We start from the raw sequence: 24,405 nt of genomic DNA on the forward strand, positions 1-24,405 counted from the left end.
CTCATGCATAGGGCACGTGCCTAGTTTGCTTTAAGAATAATTCGCCTCTGTTTAAAACTATTCCAAATTTCAAAATAATAATGATAGCATTGGCACAGTGTAGTTTATTATACTGTGTAAGTAAGATTGTTGTGACAGACAGATGTACAAAGTTGTACCATAAAGGTTTTTTTTTATACTATTCTAGTACGAATTCTTCATAATACCAATACTAAGGAGAGGAAGAATATGTAATCTGTTTCATATATATCTAATAATTTATAAAATTTTATATTAAATTAGCATTTGTTCAAGGACTAAAGAAAAAACAGGGAAACGGTACATACTTTTTATTTTTAGTATATTGTCAAAACTTATTTATGGGTTTTTGCTATAAAAAAGAATTTATGTTCTCGGCATAAACTTAACTTTCACTCCATTTGTGGAGCGTAAAATAAGATCTGGTGTCAATTTTGGTTCAATATTGGAGGGTAACAGTTTGAAATGCTTGATTATTCCAGCCAAAGTAATTTTCATCTCCAAAATAGCGAATTTCTGTCCTGTAAACAATAATTTTGTGTTAATAATATTTTTTTTTGGTCGCCGTGTGGTTCCTGTATAGAATAGGCCACCCCTTTCTTTCATGTGAGTGTCGTAAGAGTCGACTAAGCGAGGGCGAGGGATGGGTAGCAGTGTCTCTCTTAAAACATCTCTTAGGCCTAACTGCGTTTGCCAATCCGCCTGCCAAGCGTGGCAACTACTGATAAAATCCCCCCAGGGGAAGGCTTATGTTCGGCAGTGGAAAATTAAAGGCAGATGTGATGATGATGATGAATATTGTTTTTGTGAACGTATCTCTTAGTTAGGTGTTTAGTTCAAGTGAAGAATTTTTTTTTTATTTTAGTATGACATGACGACACCATCCTAAGCGAACACAGAGACGACATGGTCAATGAACCTTCAACTCTCAACGAGTGGTCGCACTATGTCCGCTCACTAAATTCTTTTGCACGCTATGTTTAAAGGACTGGAAATTATAGGACGAAGGAAATAAATCATGGGAAAGTCCATTCTACATCATTATAGTACGGTTTATATAATAGTTGGCAAACTTATTTGAACGTGAGTGCTGTCGCTGATCCATGCTCGTGCGGACGAGTACCGCACGGTATTGAAAATGCTATCGTCATCAGGATTTTTAAGCTTCGAGTACAGCAGGGGTGAGATTGTTAGTACCTAATGGGGTCATTAGTCTTCTGCGCTAACAATATACTCTGTTAGCTGTCCATCCTGGAAACTATCGTAGTTAATCTTCATTGATATCATCACGATATTACTATAGGGAAATATTTATTTAGAGTATTTTTGTGATAATTTCAGTAATATTTGGTTACTTTTTCATTACATTATATTCTATAGTATAGTTTTAGGTCTTGGTATTGAAAGAGATTATACATAAACTCTTCTTGTTAGTAGGTAACAATTTTGTCGGTTTGAACTATGCTATCTCTATATTCATATATTGGCGCAGCTACAGTGAAGGATTATAGGTGAAGATGAGAACAAGTCAGTTGGTGCATTGCAATTAATTTACCACGAATTAACCAGGATGCTTTTCAGGAGGGCCGCGTGGATGTCGATCTAGGTGGGTATATTGTGAGTAATGGGCTGCTAGTCTCTATTACTATCAATTCCTTTAGGGTAGGCGTGAAGATAGAGAATTAAGTTATAAGTAAATTGCAATCTTGTAGAAACTTACCAATACAGTTTCTTGGGCCAGCGCTAAATGGCAGCCAACTGAACGCACTTCTGGGAATCGATGGATCGAAACGTTCTGGTTTAAACTCATCGGGGTCTTCGTACAAATCAGGATGTCGGTGCATATGAAATATGTCGATAAGCAACGCCGTATTGGCTGGTATTTTGAGGCCATCTATTTCTGTAAAGGGTTGAGAATTGTACACAGTCGATTGATTATATATTTATGGTAAATATCTTTTAGATTCAAGCAAGAGAGGGCTATTAGGAGAATTGTCTTGACTAAAGATAAATTATTAAGTAATTACTATCGTATGACGTGTAGCAATAATGGTAGCATTTTTATTTTACGACCAGAAGCGGAAATTATTAAAAGTAGTTTGGAATACACAGTTGCAACTTTTTAGACCTTACCATATGGATGTATTATTACAATTTCTATATGGTTGGTCGTAAATATGTTTAATATTTTAATATAAGTGTCATGGGAATGCTTTTTTTTTATTAGATAACCTGAGTTTAGATAACCTTTCTGAAAGAAACGCTTCTCGGATCAGAGGTTACTCCTTATTATCTTTTACTTGTGGCCTACCAGTTTATACCAGGTGGTGGTACCATTTTATTATCATCCATTAAAATACTAATATTTCTTCTGTGGTGTAACTGGAACCACACTCGGCTCAGATAGCAGGCACGCGTGAGTTCAAATTCCATCGGACCGAGTTATCAGAAGTTATTTTTCTAATAATATAATATTATTAATTTCTATTCATAATATCCTTGTGTCTTTAGCAACATGAAGTATGTATAAAAAAGTATTAAAGTACTTAAGTTTTTGCTCTTGATAAGTATATGTACAAATCTTACTATTCTACTTATTATATTATAAATATGAGTTCAATTAAACGTCTGGACGGATTTGAACAAAATTTAGTACGTGAGTAGATTACATCTTAATAGATAGGATATATATTTTGTGTACTGTTTAGCCGTGGTATATAACTAGAAATGAAATAATGGTAAGGAAATAAGTATATAAAATACATATATTAGGTATTAGCGTATTTCTTACCAGTATCGCGAGTTATAAGTCTTTCAATCAAAGGAACCGATGGGTATAGCCGAAGGGATTCTTTGATGACCATTTCTAAATATTTCATTTGTTGAAGTTCACTGTAAAACATAAAAAAAATAAATTAGTCTGCCGTGTTTCGTGTTAATGGTCGAGGAATGGGCAGTAACGTCTCTCTTAAAATATTAACAAAGTCAAACTGCGGTTGGTAACCTGCTTGCAAAACGTGGCGAGGCTTATGTTTAATATTGGACAGTTAAAGTCTGATCCATTAAAAGTTACCAATTACAATATTCCATTTTATTTCCAGTGAAAAATTATGAAATGTATTCAGAAGAATATAAAGACCACGTGGTACGGTATACTAAGTCAATATAAAAACCAGACCAAAGGATACGCAAAAATATTTCATACTTACGAATATGTTGGATCTCTCTCTAAATCGTCACCGAAAATTTGCTTTTGTTCATCAAAAAGTTTTTGTTGGACGTCATCGCGGTTGGATATATTATAGAGGCAAAATACAATACCAGATGTCGTGGTATCATGCCCCTAAAATTTTAGGCACAGTTTATAAATGTGTAATTGATAATTTAAGAAAAGAAATAGTTACAATGTTCATAATGATTGATAATGAATTGAGAAAAAAAAAAAAACATACTGCATAAACTACTAATAATGGGGCAATGGGTTTCATTTTGAAATGAACTTATTGTGTATTTGAGTCAAAATTACTTTAAATTTGTTTTCACGGTGATTCGTAATATAATTCTCCAAAATTTACTCCATTGTCAATAATATATTAGGCTAATAGTTTCTTGTGTTGGATCTCATGCTTTTTCGGTGAGGTATATACAAAAGCCTCTGATATGGCTTGTTGCCGTCGTGTGGTCCCGACATAGAATAGGCCATTCCTTGTGGCGTGGTAAGAGGCGATAAAGGGAACTTAACGGTCGAGGGATGGGCAGCATAGTAGGGACGTTGTTGCTCATATTGCAACTAATGTTGAAGAGGGTTCAAACATTTCGCCTGCCAAATGTGGCAGTTACTGGTAAAACTCATCTTATGGGGAAAGCTTATGTTCAGCAGTGGGCAGTCAACGGCTGATATGATGATGATGATGATAGCTTGTTGAGTAATAATTTTTCGTGCCCGTACATGAATTTGAAAAATTGGGTTTCGGTCTTGAAAATTTTGGAATGCAAACAAGCGATCCTGGATCACCCGTAATAATGAGACAAGGGCAAATCATACTCGTATGTCAGAGACGGCTGGTTCCATAAAAAAGGCGCAAATATAGAGTATATTTAGGCATGTATTTGTTAGGCTTCGCTTGTATTATGGGGTAAGTACCAGACAATTTTTAAGAAAGACTCAACCAGTCTCGTAAAAACGTTTAGGTTGGACAAGGTCACACTTATTATCTTAATGTATAATGATGAATTAACATCATATAAATATTTTAAACTTACCTCAAACATGAAGGTATCAACTTCTTCTCTTACATGTTCATCCTTTATGGGTTTACCGTTAACTTCTGCTAGCAGTAACAGGTCCAAGAAAGCGTGTTTATTTTTGATACCTTCAATAATATAATATTCAAAATTAATAAGTCTTAAAATTCTGCTTTTTTCGTTTTGGTAGTGGAAGTATAAATGAATATCGTATTACATACCTCGTATATACGTATTACTATATATTACCGTATTATTATACGTATATATACTATATATTCATATAATAATATCGCCATGCGATCCCGGCATAAAATGGATCACCTTTTCCTTTTCCGTGGGTGTCGTAAGAGGCGACTAAGGAAATTTAATGGTCAAGACATGAGTAGAAGCATACCTTTTAAATCATTACCAAAACCTTTTTGTGGTTGTCAACTCGCGTGTCAAGCATGGTAATTATTGGCAAAATAATCAATAGAGGGGAGGGTAAGCCTATATTCAGCAAAACACATCATTGCCATATGTCTAATTATGATTAAATTATATAAATATTTATGACAAGTTTATGTACTGTACTGAAAGTCCACGCTCTTTAAAAAATCTTTTGTACAGTTACTTTATAAATTACGAATACATTACAATTAAATATGCATACATGTCAAGTTTTATTTGATCCTAGCTTTCGCTCTCGACTTCGTCCGCGTGACCGGAACATATTTACTGACCGCGGTAAAAAGTAGCCTACATCTCATATAATACAGATTGTGGTCACCTATCCTAGTTGGAACCATGGCCGGGGTTGCTTAACTTGCATTAACCCTACGACCTCTAAGCAATCACTTACTCCTCATTGTATTATGTACTTAAATGATAATTACGTACCTAATACCTTCATAAGGATTCAGCCAATTTAACTAATCGATTAATTTATATCATTTTATATGTGTGTTACTGCATAATCTATAGTTGCTGCAAGTATCGTGAAGTGTGGAGCAAATTGCGACGATTCGAATTCGAATCAGCAGCCACATTCACGTCATTCGTTATACTTTACTTATAACGTCACCTCCTCGTTTCATATATATTCAAAATATTGTAAATTTATATAGTTCAGTTGCTTACATATTAAAATCATATCCAAAACAATAACAAATTCGTTATTGCTGCAAATCCAGTGAAATAAACATGGAACTACCACATGGAATCACATTATTTAATGTGTGTGTTGGTTTGTCAACACACACATGCTTAAATAATGTGATTCTTTAGATTGATATACGAGTATTTTTTTTAACCGATTGAAATAAAACAAACACTAAATATTAAGTGGACACAACCGCAATGCATCAGTAAAAACAGCATTCAATTCGGTTAAGCCATTTCTGAGATTAACATAAACAGACAAAAATTATAAAAATCATTGTTTTGGATTCCATTGCATTAATAAAGTCCCCCTATAATAGTTTTTCTTATATGTATATCTTCTATGTACAGACAGCGACCAATTACGATTTTATTATATGTATTAATTTAAATTAATATCATGCAGTGGTCTTAATTTTATAAACAATCTTGACAGCCTTTAATTTATTATTTTATTTCAATACGAAAGTTGCAATATAATTATTTAATGAGTAATAATTGTGATACACTTTGGACACCAATTGATCATGACATCTTTTTTTATTATAAAACTTATGTAAAATAATAATTATGATAAGTGGACATAACATAATGACACAAATCACGATAATACAAACAAGGATAGCCGAAAATTGCAATATAATTGATTTTAATTAAATTATCTAAAATGGACGTTAGAGCTGTCTTTGTAGAACGATTTAGTAATTTAAATTTCTATCATGAATTATTCTAGTCCTTTGCTACTAAATGCTAAATGGCATCGTTCGTCGGAAAAAAGTATTAAGGAGCGTTCATATTACCTTAGATTATGAATTATAATAGTATTTTATACAATATCTATGTTCATAAATTTTCCTTACCAAAATGTGGCAACGTCATAGTTATCTGTTAATTTTTAAAACAATTTAATATGTATAAATTTTTCTGACAAATTATTTACTACGATTACGTTTGCTGCGTTATTTTTCAAATACATTTTTGCCATTCAAAACCAAATTTTCAGTTCTAATTTAACAAGAATATTATTGCGTGATTTACGTTTTAATTCGTAGAATAAGCGTTTTAATTAATCAGAAACATTAAATATTATTCAATTGTTTTTAAAATTTGACAGAGAATTACGGCGTTACTACACTTTGTTATAAACACTCTTAATCCATCTTGCGATTTGTAAGTAATCGTGATATCTAATACCATTTTTAATAATAAGCAATTGTTTGCGAAGTATATGTGCAGTTTGTGATGCTATTAGGAATTTCTTATATTACCCTCTCCTCTATTTATTTTTATGTTATCACAAGTTGTTATCAAACAGTTTAGAAATCAACAATCGATTCTATGGATTATTTCCATAATCGACTCTAAGTAAATCTAACAAGTTATTTATAGTCTATATTATACATTCTAATATTATACATTGGGTCAAAACATCGAAAAATACATATTACATACCTCCTATTCCTTTATTGTAAAGAGGATTAAAATTCTCATTTCAGAATGGTTAGATGGGTTTTGGCAATTTTTTAATATTTGTAGATTATCAGGAAAATAAAAATGGAGAATGCTGTACACATTATCGATCAGTACTGACGATAGGTACGAGAATATTTAATGACTTTTTTATTATATTTAGGTCACTGCCAAGCCAACGAAGACAACATGATAAAGGGACTTACGTCAACACATGGTCAAAACAGTGATGAATCTTTTATGACCTATAACCGATTATAACAGTATATATCTTAGTATTTGGAGATCGCATAACTGGCATTACTAGAACAGAAAAACGTCAATAGTTAACAGCCAGAATGAGTAAAATATTTCTGATGAATTAAAAATATATTTAAAAATTGACGCAATAGTGGTTATGTTACTTTGGTTCCAGGTTTTATTTCTGGCGATAAAAATTCCATGAAAATGAACTTTTCAGAAATGAGTGTGAAAGTGTAGACGCTTATTTTTATATCAATACTTAAACTTGCTTTTTGCTCACTTTTTAATGCGCTTGGTTTCAGAAATAGAAACACTAATGAAATAAACCACTTATAGGTGGCTTAAGATAGAACGTACACCATATTTTAAGCTGCGGTTCAAACTGCGGTTGCTAACCCACCTGCTAAGCACGGCAACTAGTGGAAAACTCCCCCTTATGCAATGCTTTTCTTTATGCAACTTAGAATGGCGAACAAGCTAACGGTTCATTTGATGAAAATTGGTAACCGTTGCCTATACACATGAGCAGGACCATGGACATAACAGAGTATATTGTTTCGTTCATGATACCCCCCATGCGTTGCTATTCCTGAGGACTAAGGTGCTATGCCTCTGTACCCTGTAAATTCACTGCCATATCCCACCCTTCAAACCGAAACACAGCCATGCAAACACAACTGCTATTTTAAATTGGACTTTCAGGAATACAAAAGAAACGCCGCTTTCATTTTGGTGCAGTAGTTTGTGCCGAAACAAACATATTGATAGATGGGTAGATAATATTGCTAAAAATCATTCTTTTTGCTCCCCTTATTGGGGAGGCCAATGTTAGGCAATGGACAGTTAACGGCCGGTATTATCATTGTAATGATGACGATGATGATTGTTTTGACCACTACTAGTGTCATTAAGATCATTCATATTATTTTTACTTAAATATCTCCACATACAGACGTCATGTAGTTACAATTTTATTGTATTAGTAAGATAAGATAGTAAATTTTGCTTACCAAATTCTGAAGCGTCGCTCAAACGATTAGTATTTAACTTCTTCAATTCATTGCGTCTAGTCTCGATCACACTATTTGATTGGCCATGTAGTATTTTCAATCCTGAGTCTTGTTCCCTCTTCATTGATAACAGTCTGAAAGTTGCCTCAATCCCGGCTAATGCGTTACGCATTCTTACGGCTACTATTTGAGATACCCTGAAAAATTATTTTTAAATTATACTCACAACATAACTAAACTAGACGTGTTTCCTGACTTTGATTGAGAATGTTAGACTACAGTATTTTTTTTATGCAACTTAGAATGGCAAACAAGCTGACGGCCCACCTGATGGAAAGTGGTAACCATCGCCTATATACGTGAACAGTTTCATGGACATAATAGAGTATACTGTTTCGCCCATGATACCCCCATGCGTTGCCATTCCTGAAGACTAAGGTGTTATTCTTCTGTGCTCTGTAAATTTACTGCCATATCCCACCCTTCAGACCGAAACACAGTCATGCAAACACAACTGCTTCACGGTAGAAACACCAATGGGACAAAGGTACCCAAGCAAACGACTTTTGTACAAAGTCCCTCTGGTACATCGGTGTACGAAATTGTATTATATATAAAATAATATTTAAAACCGTTTAATCATTTACTCGTAAGCATGATCACATATGTAATAAATAAATTTCTAAACATATTTAACACATTTTTACATTTATAAATTACTAGTTTTTAGACGCTTGATCGCGATATGTTTACGGACTGAAATAAAGAGTAGCCTATATCCTTCTCTATCTAATATAGCATTTGTATATATAATTCTCTATATAAAAATATAAAATAACCAGTGCGTGTTGCCAGTGATGACTTACGGAACCGAAACGTGGTCCTACAAGATTGCCCGTATGCAAAAGCTACAAGTTACTCAGCGGGCTATGGATAGGGCTATGCTCGGAGTCTCTTTACGTGATGGAATCCGAAACGAGGATAATATGTCAAGATACATTTTATCCACAAATAAATACAATATTGATTAAAAAAAAAAACGGAATCAGCGAATTCTCAAATTAGTAAATGCAAGCATGGTCGTGCGGTCCCGGTAAAGAATAGACCACCCCTCCTTTCTCTGTGGGTGTCGTAAGATGCTACTAAAGGAACTTATTGGTAGAAGAATGGGCAGCAGCGTCTCTCTTAAAGCATCCCTAAAAGATTATGTGCGGTTGCCAACCCGCCTGCTGAGTGTGGTAACTTCTGAGAAAACTTCTCTTTACGGAGAAGGCTTAGGTTCAGCAGTGAGCAGTTAACGGTTGAATGATGAAAACGATGAAATGCAAGCATAAATAGAAATCCAACAGTATATGTCATGTCACGCGAGTAGTTTGCTAGTTCATTTAATTAAGGTAACATATAATTACGGATATATAGAAGGACTTAATCAACTGTTTTAATGCATACTCATCGTGTAATAAGAAGATACAATAGAATTATTGAAACAATGTATTAAAGATTATTAGCTCGTTCTCATTATGATAAAAGCCTGGTTAGTCTTATGGCATTGTTCTTATATGTATATGTATATAAAATAGATTATACAATGTTATAATTTAATTACATAGGAGTATTTCAAATAACTTTTGAAAGAGATCAGTATAAAGGTATAATATGCATACGACAGATAATACAAATTATTTTGAAGTCATGTATTGGGTGATGCTGTATATAGGTTATGGTTACCATTATATATATATATATAGACTTTTTCAAATTTTTTTTGTTCTCTCTGTTTGTCTGTTTGTATGGGCTAATATCCAAAAGTTTTGGACCGATTAAAACGAAATTTTGCATAGTGGTACTTTTAATCACGAAAAATTAAAGAGTTCCTGTGGGATAGTTAAAAAAACTATATTAACTTATATAGCTTAGTACACAACCTACTTAAGTAAAGTCATTTTGACCTAAGGCAAAAAGTGAGAACGACACGTCAATTGGTAATTTTGGTCCAGTATGCCCAGATATAATAAATAGGTAGGTACATACATCGATATTATTATATATTATAAAAACAGCAATAAAAATTCCACCCAATAAAAGCAACTGTTTTTGCCTATCCCAATTGGAGGCAGGCATAAAATATATGTATGTACGAGTATGTGTGTAAAACAATTATAATGTATAACAATTAATTTTATATTATTAATTCTTCATGAGAATAACATGAGCATTATTATTTTTTTATGATTAACATTAGAGTTTTGTAAAGTTATGCAATACAATAAAATGCATGCATCTCAAAGCATCGCATCGAAGGCTTTTCGGAGTTTCTTCTGTATTCTATTCATACGTAATACAATTTTTACTTACCTCTCTATAGCTTTGACGTATTTCGATTCTGTATCCGTTTGAGCATTGACGGGCACCCCCATGATTGATTCTGTAAACAGTAAATGAATGTCTACCTATTACTTACATAAAACTATTTCTTTTAGAAACTAAGAAATATTTGTTTTAATGGAATTTACTTTAATTAAGAAATAATGTAAATATTAAATTTAATTTCCAACTGTTTATCAATTCTGTCGTATAGTGCGCCTCTTGCGCAAGCTAGTTTGATATCGGAAACTCTGTCGGGACCTCACTATGGGCCAATAGTCCAACATGATACGAATCTGTCCCAAATCACGACCTATCAAAAATCAAGAAACCATAATTCTACATTGTCAAAAATTTATCCCAAAGTAGTTCTTTAAATGTGGTGAGTTGAACGATCAGTTAGGTCTGATGGATGAATGTACGATGTAGAGATGGCATCACATTTTCATACAAACGCAAGATCTGCCACTAAATTTTACTCGACGAACGCTATCCTAATGACTTCAATTTCAGTATTAATAATTGCAATAGTTAACTCCGGGGAAACGTTAGTAGTTTTTGATAATGACACATTACATTTTAAAATTACTTAAACGCCATTACATTTTAAAAAAATAATAAAAAAGAATATCTTACATAAACAGAAACTACTCTTGGATGCACTTGTAAATTGTAATTCACTTGTAACGTTTTTCTTTTTGTTTAATTTGTCACTACAGTAGTTTTTTAAGTTACTATCTATATATTTATTTACTTATTTTTTTTTATAACAACCATATGTCGTATATTTAAACATTTGATTATAAAACGGTGCCCTGTATAAGTGCAATCTGAAAATCAGCGTTGAAGATACATCAGTCCAGCAAAAACTTAATTTAGAAAAATCTAGTTTTTTAAAAAAGCGACAGGTCAGTTTGTTTGTTCTCTTTAGCTCTTGCATTGCGAATGGGCGGTGGAAGGATAAAAATGACTATTAAAAAAATTCTCAAATTTAAGGTTATTTGAATAAAATACTTTCTTTCTCTAAATAAGTTTCTTATAAGAGTAACGTGTGACGCAAGCGTGCGCGGGATAAGCGGAGCCGCTCTGTCTCAATTTTCCGCTCATAATTTTTTTCGTTCTGAGCAATTATCAGGGTTGCTCCTCTTAAATCTAGCTCTAGTATTGTATATTATACAAGTTTTAGACACTAGAATACACAATAGAATCGATGTTGAGTACATTATTAAAAAAAATACCGTAACAAATGACAGATATTTCTTGGTAGTATTTCAGGTATTTCAGGTTTGATTTGTTTCTTGTTTATCCGTATGTTTAACGTGATAATACTCGTATATAAAAAAAATATCTATAACGTTATGTAAAAATTTATTAATAGTAATACTAACTAATAATATCTGTTTAATACTATTATGTCTGAGAGACAGCAGATAGCGTGTTATTAGTGTTAGATACGATTAGAATTTACCTATACCAATTTTTATGATTATCATTATATAACTTTGTTAAAGAAAAATAGGCAGACTGGTATCATTTGATTCAAATAAAATTCTATACAGGCTTAATGATAAATCAGTAGTTGTCATCATCATAAGCTTGGGGTGATCTTAAATAACCTCGTTCCTCTCGTTTTTCCTATAAACTGGTTTTATTAGTACACGAACTTAGATTATAAAGATAGAGTGTCTTCATACAAATGCTTCGAGAAAAGTGGGTCAACTTTTTCATACAACTTTGCGTGATAAATAGTTGAGTGATTCCTTTTTAACTTCCATATTTATTTTGTCTTATAATTTCTGCATCTTTTTAATTTATTTTATTTATTAAATAATATGTCAAGATACATTCTATGTGTAAGTGTATAGAACACTGATAAAAAAAACGAGTCAAAAAGATGACCCGCTTTTGAGACTCGATGTTCTATTTATATATTCTAACTATACGAAGTAGGGAATTATTACTTACATTGAGATAATACGAGTATCATTGGAAAGAACATATCAGAAAAAAATGTGTTATTTATTGTTTTTATATTAATTTTGTAAATGACTGTGACTATGTCTCACATATGAATAAGGAACGGTTTCGATTTAAAGGGAAGTAGGTACCTATATGACGGTGAAAATACTGAGTTTCGTAGTGACTATGGATGCATAATATTCAAGTCCAAAGGAACGGCAACGCATGATAGTTTTCTTGAGTATCAGTTTATTCGGTCTCAGATCTTAAGGGTTGCCACTTGTTATCACGTGAGTCGACGTTCAACTGATGTGCTAATTGACTTTATTTCATTCTCGTCTATCCTATTAGTTATCATTGACAGCCCGTTAGTGAAACAGGCGGGTAATCATTCCATTTTTATTCATTAACAAAAAAACTAGTAGGTAGGAATATAATAATAATTTCACCTGTAACATTGTCAAGAGCTGCCAAAGCAACCAGTGGGAACAAGTCGATGTCGCTTCCGTCCGCAATTTTTCCCAATTTCTTGCGCAGGATTCGCTCGTTCTTGAAGAATACCGGTAAGAAATTTTGTAGGATGTTGAAGTGCAACGTCGGGGTCAGGAACTTGCGATGAGTCTTCCATCTATCTCCTATGTAACACCAGATAATACGATGTCAGAACAATTATTAAACAGAACATATTTGTATTATTATTAACTGTAACATTGATATTACTATCTAGGGTCAATGACATTCGTTGGGGATAATATAGAAGTTTGAAATTCTAGCTCTCTATTTTATTCTAGAGTACCTATAGTTTAGAGTACATACATGTATATATATATATATATATATATATATATATATGTATATGTATATATATATATATATATATATATATATATATATATATATATATAAATAAAAAAGTATTTTCTTAATTAGTAACGTGAACCATCAAATAACTGAAGCAAAGTTACCGACTAATCGTCAAGTTCTTGCAGTCCTCTTTTTTAGCATTCGCAAAGATAAATTGACTGTTAATGAAAGTGCAAATCTTGCCGTTCGAGAGTGTATTATATTCTGGGAAAAAGCTAGAATCCTTACTAGAGCTGTGCCTAACTGTGTAAAAAAACTTGTGGATCTTCACCGTGCCTGGAGAGTTACAAAAAAATTTAAAAAAACGCAAGATGTTTACAAGCTCCGTGAGGACTTTCAAACAATTTAGATAATTTATTTGATATAGCACATGCTAATGCTTTGGAATGGATAAAAGTAGAAGATAAATTTTTTTTACAAAAACAAAGAGATCTAGGGCGTCCAAGATGTTTAGCGAGAGTAGATAAAAAGTTAGCCGAGAAAGAAGAAAGAATATGACAATGAATTAAAAGAGGAGAAAAAAAGACAAGAGCAAATGTGTTCTGAAAGTTTGTCGTCATCTTTAACTACAGAAGATTTTATCGAAACGCAAGAAAATCCTAATCAACCTACCAGCTCTGACGAAAGCCTTGCAGGATCCCTTGTCATCGACATCTCAAATGGTAAGTTCTGTAACAACTTCAAAAAGAGGAAGAAAAGACTTCATCACTCCTAAGTTAGTTGCCGCTTTAGATAGATGTCAATTGAGCATAAGGGACTCTGTCTATATACTTCAGGCTGTAAAAGCTGTGATGATTTCCCGATAAATAAATCGTCTATTCAACGCATTCGCACACAGAGTAGAAAAGATAGAGTGGAATCAAGCCAGGTGGGTGGCTAGAGCCATTTACTCTTTGAAAATATGTCTGTTGCAATCTTAATTCAAAATTAGCGCTAAGGATAATTGAGCCCTTCAAGACATTTGTTTATTCATTGCGGTTATATATGTAAAATCATGGCTTGTAAGTAGTCTGGCGATCAAGGCACCAAATCATGATTTGCGCTTTTTAAAAAGACTTAAGGAATATGAAACTGTTAATAAAGAGATTTCCAAAGTAGCCCTGAGCAAGTTTAATCAAACCTTTGGTAATTGTCAGAAGAAATAGCTGTTCTGTAGCTATTACTTTTTGATGATGAAGTAGATGAACAAACTAAGACAAATATTGTAGCGAACGTACAAAGAGAGAGTTTGTATGATTCTGTAAAGAGATACATTCCATCGAAAGAAGATGTGTCTGATTATTTGTATGGTAAGTGGAAATACATAATGTTTTCGTATGTTTTCGCGATTGTTACGCATATAAATTAAATAACTTAATACGGTTTTATCGCGTTTATCAGATTTCTAATCCTGACCTGACTGAAAAATGTAATAAACCCGATAAAACCGTATTATTTAATTTGAATGAAAATTCATAGTTCCTTCTTAATAAACTGATAACAATATTATCTTGTCTTTTATTGCAGGAAAATCATTAAATGATTTTGTGTCTGTCAAGAGCACAAATTTATTTACGCGTTTAAACATTGATACAAACTTCTTGAAGGAACCCGTTTTTATACATTATTCATGTATGATTACACAAATAAACAACAATGTTTCGGTTTGAAGGGTAGAATATAGTAGTACATAATATGAATATTGCGTCTAAATTGCGCCCACCATGTAACCTTTTGCATAGGCATATCGTCACTCGTATCCAATAGTGAGGACGGGATGCCTTAAATACTGTACTGCGAACCATAAAAAAAATTACAGAATATGAAGGCCATATTCCTCAGGTATGGCAAGGCATGGGAGGCACCTTGAGCTTAGTAGTTACTCTGTGATGACTATAGTAACGGTTACAACTCTCCATAAGGTAGGCCATCAGCTTGTTTGTCATTCCAAGTTTTATAAAAAAAGACTATATATATATATATATATATATATATATATATATATATATATATATATATATATATATATATATATATATATATATATATATAACCGAAGCAAGGTATTTTCAACGAGATTTGTTCTTACATGAATTTTCATAACTTAATTTAGTGCGATGTGCGAATTGGTATATTTTTTTATATTAAAATATTTTTGAATGGAATTGGTTTATGAATATGTTGATTATTTATATGAGCCTTGTTTCGCAATCTTATTCGTAAGATATGTACTTATGCATAATGCAAATTAATTAAGTATATATTTTCACGGTCAAACTGATTTGTGATTTGGTCATACGATTCTTTATCAAATATGTTTTAAATAATGAGACATAAATATAAATACTAATATTGAGTGTACAGTTCATAAAATAGCTAAGCAAATAAGAAATTATTATATTTGAATTGTTCATATGTCAATTTTACCTCTTCAAAGGTTTATTTTTGAATTGCCGTCACTTATGATCATTGCAAACATGTGATTTCTTATTTATTAGTATACTCTGCATACAATTACATAACGACTATTTAATAGTTACGTTAGATTTGTATGCAGACTGGTATCAGTTATTAAAAAAATTGTTAAGATAAATATCCGTCAAATTAAGTTACGAGTATAATTGTGTTCAATAAGTTAATTAAGTTACCTGTTTCCATTTTTTAATTACCAAGGGTCATAATTATATGGGAGATATGATGGGCGAAACAGTATACTCTGTTATGTCCATGGTACTGCTCATGTCTATAGGCGACGGTTACCATTTTCCATCAGGTGGGCCGTCAGCTTGTTTGCCATTAAGTTGTATAAAATATATATATATATATATGACCATGGTCTTGACATTTCATTATTATATTTAACATTTCTAAAGCCTATCTGCGGCTACTAATCCGCCTGCCAATCGTAGCAATTACTGGCAAAACCCCCTAATGGGAGGTTTATTTTCAGCAGTGGACAGTTAAAGGCTGATGTGAAGACCATATAAATATAGTATGGTTTAGAAAGTGATAGTAAAAAAATAGAAAAAGTGTAAATTTTTTTACCATCACTTTAAGTCGTGCGATTTAGTGACAGCTAAAAATAACAATATAACACAAAACCTAGAAACAAAGGATTAGAAGAGAGTCAGGTTTTTAAAAAAACACAAGTAATTAATCATCGTTTCTTATCGGAATTATGGATATTTGGCTACGCTCACTTAAGTTACATAGGACTATGTTTAGTCCTAACCGGTTAGTGCACCTTGGCATGTCCCTCGAAGCGTGCACTAAATGTTGATTAACCTTATTAAGTGAAACGCACAAGTTTTATCCAGTTTTGCAATGTTGGTCAACTGTGATGACTTAAATCTTTATTCAAATACATTTGTTTATATACTCTTTTAAATCGTAATTCTATTGTGATTCTAATGCCGGGTTCAGAATGTTATTAGTATTGCTGTATTTAATATTGTTACTGTGATATAAAAGTATATTTGTAGTCTAATAATAAAATTAATTATATTAAAATTTCTTATCAGGCAATATGTATCTCAATTTATTTATTTTTATAATTGAACTGTCAAACCTTAAAATCATTGAAATAAATTTCTATTCTAAGTAGTATATTCATTTATTTTAACATCCATTGTATAAGTAGGTAGATATTATATTTATTTATAGTATATGTATTTATGTAATATTTTATTATGTATCTTAATATTTTATTTAACTGTATATTTGTTTATGTACACTAAATATTAATAGTTGTAGCACTTCAGCTGCCCGCTAGCAACATGTTTTCTAACTGCATTGGGTTGACTGGAAGAGATCTCTGTCAGAGATAAGTCCACCCTTGCTCACAATATTTATAAATGCATTAACATTGTAATTTACAAGTGCAATAAAGAATATATATATAAAAGAATATATATATGTACTGGTTAAAGGTTCACTCTTTATCTATCAGTAACTTAGTAGTCTAGAAAATAACTGTATTGGACCGTCGGTTCATTACAATAAATTTGAAGATCTTAGTTTATATTGCAATTATTGTAAACGTAAACTTTAACGTAGATATTTACCAGAAGGGAGACTTTATACAGAAGTCGTCTGCTTGAATACTTCTGTCTCATTCATGCTTCTATCGTGAAGTCGTTGGGTTTGCATGGCTGTGTTTCGGTTTGAAGGATGGTATATGGTAATATACTTATAAGGCACAGAGGCATAACACTTTTAGTCTTCAGGAATGGCAACGCATGGGAGTATCATGGGTATTCATGTCTTAGGGCGACAGTTATGACTTTCTAAGAGGTGGACCCTTAGCTTGTAAGTTAAAAAAAAAATTGTTTGAAATAGTTTTGATTTAAACTATAGTAATTTCCTCTTTGATATTACCTATAGGCCGCTCGTCTCATATTAATTGATCGAACTAATTGTCATTACATCATACATTAAGAATAGTACCTGAGGTACTACGATAACAATAAATAATTTGCATTAATTCCATAATTTAATACAATAATTACCATTGTTACTCCAATTATAGAAATATGTATGGCGATGACGATTTTAATGATTATTTGTGATGTGATTTGATAGTTACCATTAGCTGTGAGAAGCCCTTCACCCAGCCACGGCTTGAGGTATTCGTACGATCTGCCTTTTGATATTAACTCGGTGCTGGAGAGGATGTGCTAGATAAAAAAAAAGTATATTTAAATACCACTGGAAAAATTACACAGTGTAATACAATTTAATCAAAATATAAACGAACAAATAGTTAACTTGATCAAGAGACAGTCCGCTGATGATCAATAGTAGTATTACAAATAAAAAAAAATCGTTTCATTGATTGAATGTTCCGATTTGTTACTAGTTTTAATTAGAGGCGTTTCTTTGATAATTTCGACATAATTTTGTTTTTTTTTTTTTTTATTAAATTCCATTGAAACATGTGTACTATGAGCACCCAATAACTATGACAACTGCTTATGTATTTTTTTTTAGTATACTATACATATTTATTATACATGCATAGAAAAATATTAGATCAATTCTAACAGATATATACATGTTTATTTTATGCGGGAATCGAACGCGCGTTCCTCGGAAGCTGAGACGGTGTGTTAAACGACTATTCCACCAGTTGATTATAAATAATTAAAATTATAAAATAATTTATAGTCAATTTATAAAATAGTATATTCCGTTATTAGAAACAAATTACTTGCTTGTTTTTTAGATTTGTTATCCTTCAAAAGGAGTTACTAGTTTTTTTTTTTTTGTATACAATTATGATGGTAAAGAAGCATATGATACACGTCTGATGGTAAACGGGTTACTGTCTACTACAACATTATACTTAGATATGTTACTAGAACAATAATATACCTCAATTGTTTTGGGATCCACCACGACGATGTATCTTTTAGTTAGTAGGTAAATACTTAAAACATCTCCAAATTTTTTCGTATAATACACAAATAATTTCAAGAATTCTGAAACAAGAATATTGATAAGTGAATTGATTGGAAATTTAAAAGTAAATTAAATTTACGTTTAATTTAAGACACACAAATATAAGATATTATATAAATAAATGTGTTGATAATTTAATGGACAAAAAATTAAGGTATATCTATAATAGATTTAAGCTAATAGGGAGCTATTAGCTTCCTATATAAAATGTAATTATATAATAAGTATATAAATTATTTTCAATTAAGTGAAAAACACTGATAACAACCTAATAATGGTGGTGAGGGAAAAGGGATTGTTTGTAATGGGGAGGTTAGTCCCCCTTGCTATCAATATATCCTATCAGGTCGACGTGCACGCGGTTCCCTCTGGAAACCATCGTGACTAATTTTAATTTGATTTAAAGTTTTATTCCAATCATCTGGACGAGTAGCGGTCTTCCACCGTGCGTTTTTCAAGGCACTTTCTTCCACGCACAACCATTCTTTGGAATCAACTTTCAGCAGCAGTATTTCCAAACCGATACGATAACATAACCTTTAAGAAAAGAGTATATTCATTTTTAAAAAGCCGGCAGCACACCTGCAATGCCGCTGGTGTTGTGGTGATCATGGGCGGCGGTAGTCACTTAACAACAGGTAAGCCGCATGATCGTTTGTTGTAAAAAAAAGACGTTGAATTCGTCACAATGGACTAACTGACCTGCCTTTTCATCCTCACCAGTCATTTCTCACTGGTACCCCGCCCGTGTATACCGATAGCGCAGGTGGGGTTATCATTCCATTATCACCCATAAAAAAAATATATGGCGGTAGCCTCAATTTCTGTCATTTTGGATTTCAAAATGCTTGGAGAGTGGGAAAAGGGATTGTTAGCAATGGAGTATGACAGTCCCACGTGGTTCCCCTTGGAAACCATCGTGAACAATTCTTGTTGAATTCGTCACGACAGGCTAATTGACCTGCTTCATCCTCACATATCATCCGTTATTGGTGCCTCGCCGGTGTATACCGATAGCGTGGGTGGGGTTATCATACCGTTATCACCTATTAAAAAAAATGCTTGGAGAAATGTGGGCATGTTACGTTCATAATAATAAATTATGCCTTTGCCGCGGTCTTTTTTTTTTAATGAATGATATGGAATGGTAACCCTGCCTGCGCTAACGGTATACGCTGGCAGGGCATCAGTGAGAGATGATAGGTGATAATGAAAAAGCAGGTTGGTTAGTCCATCGTGATGAGTACATCTGGAATTCAGCACGATTGTTTCCAAGGAGAACAGGGTATATTGCTAGCAATGGGACTGGTAATCCGCATTACTAACAACCCTTTGCCGGGGGCCAGTTTGCAATCTATCCTTCTTAACACATTGTAGACGGGAAACATGTAAACTTGTTTGTCGCCTTTTAGTACTGAAACATGGGAGACGATAAAACTAGTTTTTTTTAATAGTTCCGACGTCAATAAATTATACGCAGTACTTCGCCCGTGTCATGCCTTGTTTACACGTTTAGCGCGCCCTATCGATACATAGTAAAAGAAATCGTTTTGTCGTTTCTTGTGTTTCAGTACTAAAAGGCGACAAACAAGTTTACACGTTACCCGCCTATAATTTGTTAATAGAAGAGAAGAGGATTTTATATTAACAATAACTGTCACACAGACACACTAATTGTTTTATTCTCAAGTTAGGATATTGTTTTTTTTAATGGGTAATAATGGTAACACCGCCTGCGCTATCGGTATACACGCGCGGGGTACCAGTAAGAAATGAGTGGTGAGGATGAAAAGGCAGGTCAGTTAATCCATTATGACAAATTCAACGTCAACTTAAGCACAATGGTTTTCAGAGGGAACCGCGTGGACGTCGACCTGATAGGGTATATTGATAGCAAGGGGGACTAACCTCCCCATTACAAAGAATCCCTTTTTCCCCACCACCATCATTAGGTTATCAATGTTTTTCACTAAATCGAAAATAATTTATATACTTATTATATAATTACATTTTATATAGGAAGCTAATAGTTGTCCATCGGGACGAATTCCTTAAAAATTAACCATAATGGTACCCAGGGTGAACCGCTTGGAGGTTGACCCATAAAGATATTGTTAGCAATGGGGTTGTTAGATCCCAGTGCTAATAATTCCTTTATCTCAGAAAATTGTGTTACGAAGAACTAGGAAATGAATTTTTGGAGGCACAAATTTGTAACAGTCGACAAATATATCGATTACGAATATACTCGTAGCTATTGAAGTCATCATACTTAATTATTATTATTATTTGAAGATTTGAATTTTTAAATTTATTATCTATACATAACTGTTGAGCGGACAAGTTAGAACTACTTATTGTCGATATATAAACATTGAGTTTATAATTACAAATTACCTGTTTCTTACGTTTCAAAAACAAACTTGCTTGCCATGAAATATACTTGTTTTAATTAAAAAAAAAAAAAAAAACTATAAATTGTTAATTGACTAGGTCAATATCTATAGCTAAATAGATGCCTAGGTAATTTCAAGGCTCATTTACATGGATATATTTAAAATATAACCTCTGCTCACACGATAGATAAATCTGCGGACAAATTTTTTTATCTTGTGAGCACATATATGTGTGCAATATAATATATTCGTATAATAAGAGCTATTTTGTAAAGTTAAACTCAAATTTCATTAGCAGTTCAGCGAGTGATTAATATTTGGTATTTTGTAAACGAGTAAAATCGATGTCAGCAATATTTCATGTAATAAACTATGGTACGTATGCTACCATTCTTAAGAACTTACTTCAGTTTTCAAGACTCATATCATTTTACATGCCATTTTCAAAGCTTACAGATATAAAAATATGAAATTAGATAAAGAAAAAATTAAGTAAAGGAAAGTTAAGTATTGCGAAATGAAGCGCGAACACTATTCTGTTAAGGAATAGTGTGGTAAATTATTTTATACCGAGGATTGTGTTTCAACCAATTACGGATTAATTAAGACGTAGGAAATCCAAAGAAACCTAAACAGACATTTTGTTGGTAAACGATTGGTAAACTATTCGCTATGTATTCTTTATCTTACTTCTTGTTTTGCATTTTATTTTCTTATTAATTCTAAATTCTGTTAATAAAATAATAAAACTGTGATTAAATAATGTCTGTGCATGTGAGATAATTAAGACAAAATGATTAATAATGGGGTCTTAATAAGAGCAATAGAAAGAATATTTTTTTTTAGAAATTTTGAGTGTATATCTGTCTCTATGTTTGTTCCGATATCACACAAAAACTACTGCAACAATATGGTTTCCACAGTTGTGTTCCTGAAGATTTATGCTTTATCGTGATTATCGTTATTTCATTGGTTTTTCAATCCTAAAATTTACGCTTACCAAGTACTGGGGAAAAATCTAGTTTCAAATAACATATCCCATTTTTTTTGTATATGTATATTTTTACAGCGACTCTCCACGGCTTCGCACGTTTTTTAATTAAGTACAACAGCTCATGTTACTCATTGATACTATAAATACCTTCCCACTTTTGTACTTTTACGGATTAATTTATTTTTAATTTTACATTCCTTGCCACAAGCAAGGAGTCGTACTTGACCCTGATATATTAATATTACTAATACGACACGTAGAAAGGTTTCTGTACCGGTTTATAAATTGTTAAACATTTACTTTATGAAAATTATGTAAGCTTTTATAATAAGCTTAATAATAAGTTCGTAATATATATGGTTATGAAGATATGAATCGATGCTGCGATGCAAATTGCATTTAATATCTTTTTTACTCAGATACTAATCAAATATATGAAACAACTGTAATTACATAAACGAGATTTTTTTCATATTCAGTACAAAAAAATGTATCAAATATTTTCTCTTTGTAACATTAGTTTGGACAAATCAAATGTAAAGAGTATTAGTACAAAAGGTATTTACTTGTAATAAACATATTATATAACAAAATGTGCCGTGTAGGTCCCTGCATTGCATAGGCCACCCCTTCCTTTCCCATGGGTATTGTAAGAGGCGATTAAAGGAACTTATGGTGTAGAGGGGCAACAGTGTCCCTCTTAAAACATCATCAAAACCAAACTGCGGTTTCTAAACCGCCTGCCAAGCGTGGTGACTACTAGGAAAACCCCCAAGGGAGAGACTTATAATCAGCAGTGAACAGTTAAAGGCTGATATGATGATGATAATGATTGTTAAAACAAAATAATTATAGAATAGTTAATTAATATTAAATAAAAAAGTAACAATAAAATTAATAATTAATAATAAGTAATTTTAAATATTACGTGATATATTTAATAATTCTTAATCAATTAATTTTTATCTTTAATTAATGTATTATATAATTAATAATTTGTGTACTTTATGATGGTGGAACAAATACTATACCTTAGTTTGTGCAAATAAATGATTGATTGATTAATTTTTAGGATTATGTTTTAATCGAAAGTTTACTCCTATATTAAAGATTTTTCTTTCGATTTAAGATATTTATTTCACAAAAGAATACAAGTATTCTTTTGAGCAATGAGATTATAGTTAACTAAAAATAACTGTATTATTATATTGTAACTGGAAGCAAACAAATGGCGGTGTACAAAAAAAAAAAGAAAAACATTTTTCTGAGAAAAATTGGCGGTATGTGTATTATACAGAGAAACAACTGACTTATTACCTATCGTCAGTCGCTCGAGTTTATTATTTGTATATATCTATATATATACATTAAAGATTTTTCTTTTTTTTTTAATCTACGTTTGAAAGATTTTTCTTGTAAGATGTTTTATATAATTATAGTCAATAAGTAATGAATTATTGCTAATGTTTTCCATAATTGTAAATTTGGTTATATGTTTATTATAAATTTATTTGTTATGAAATATTATATATACCTGCTATATAATTTATATATAAATAAAAAATGTTCCAATTTAATAAATATATAACAAGAAAAAATATATTTATACAAGTAAAAATTAAATGCTGTTATTTGATACGCACATATTAAAAATTAAAAAAAACATATCTAGAATTTAGGTAAAATACAGTTAGTATACTAATTTTTTCTGATAAATATTGAAAATAAATAGGAAAAAAATAAAATTAATTAAAATAAACTTACCCTCTCCACTCCCCATAAATAAATGAGCATTACCAAGTATTGGTAAAGGAAACGGGCCTTTTAGTTTTAACTTATGTCTGTCAATAAGTAAATTTATCCATGATACAAAGATGACGAATAACACAGTAAATAATAATATTAGGGTGATCATCTTTGGTCAGCTCTGGTGCACGTCTGTTCGATATGTTGGCAAATATACAACTGCCTATTGTTTATATAAAACAAGATTGTAGTGAAGCATATAATGTAGAATGGATAGTAACAAACTAGTGTGTTGTTTTTTGGTTATATATAGAAATATTATATATGGTACGGTCAGTACAAAAATAGCAACGAAGTCAACCAGCTCTCAAGATTGGTGATGTAAAAATCAGCAAACTAATACCGCAGACTAATTACCCATAAATTTGCATCACTTCGTGTCTGATTGCTTTTTTTTAGAATAGAATAATTCGTTTATATCAAACTTAATACAAACATAAAAATAGTTAAGTCT

At 31.9% G+C, this 24,405-nt stretch overlaps 1 protein-coding gene across 1 annotated transcript; it reads right to left on the bottom strand.

Moving 5' to 3' along the window:
- Positions 1–314: 314 nt before the first annotated feature.
- Positions 315–24,170, bottom strand: LOC113521149 (cytochrome P450 4d2-like). The gene is made up of 11 exons (XM_052895631.1): positions 23,910–24,170; positions 18,669–18,775; positions 17,881–17,971; positions 12,902–13,087; positions 10,485–10,554; positions 8,130–8,326; positions 4,282–4,391; positions 3,228–3,361; positions 2,810–2,910; positions 1,739–1,918; positions 315–539 (listed from the first exon to the last, which is right to left on the bottom strand). Exons 1-11 carry the CDS (start codon positions 24,058–24,060, stop codon positions 385–387), a joined length of 1,482 nt encoding a protein of 493 aa, XP_052751591.1. The 5' UTR covers positions 24,061–24,170; the 3' UTR covers positions 315–384.
- Between the last annotated feature and the right edge of the window lie 235 nt (positions 24,171–24,405).

The sequence above is a fragment of the Galleria mellonella genome, unplaced genomic scaffold (genome assembly GCF_026898425.1).
Source record: "Galleria mellonella isolate WM207_F2 unplaced genomic scaffold, CSIRO_AGI_GalMel_v1 utg300, whole genome shotgun sequence".
In the NCBI taxonomy this organism is placed as follows: Eukaryota; Metazoa; Arthropoda; class Insecta; order Lepidoptera; family Pyralidae; genus Galleria; species Galleria mellonella.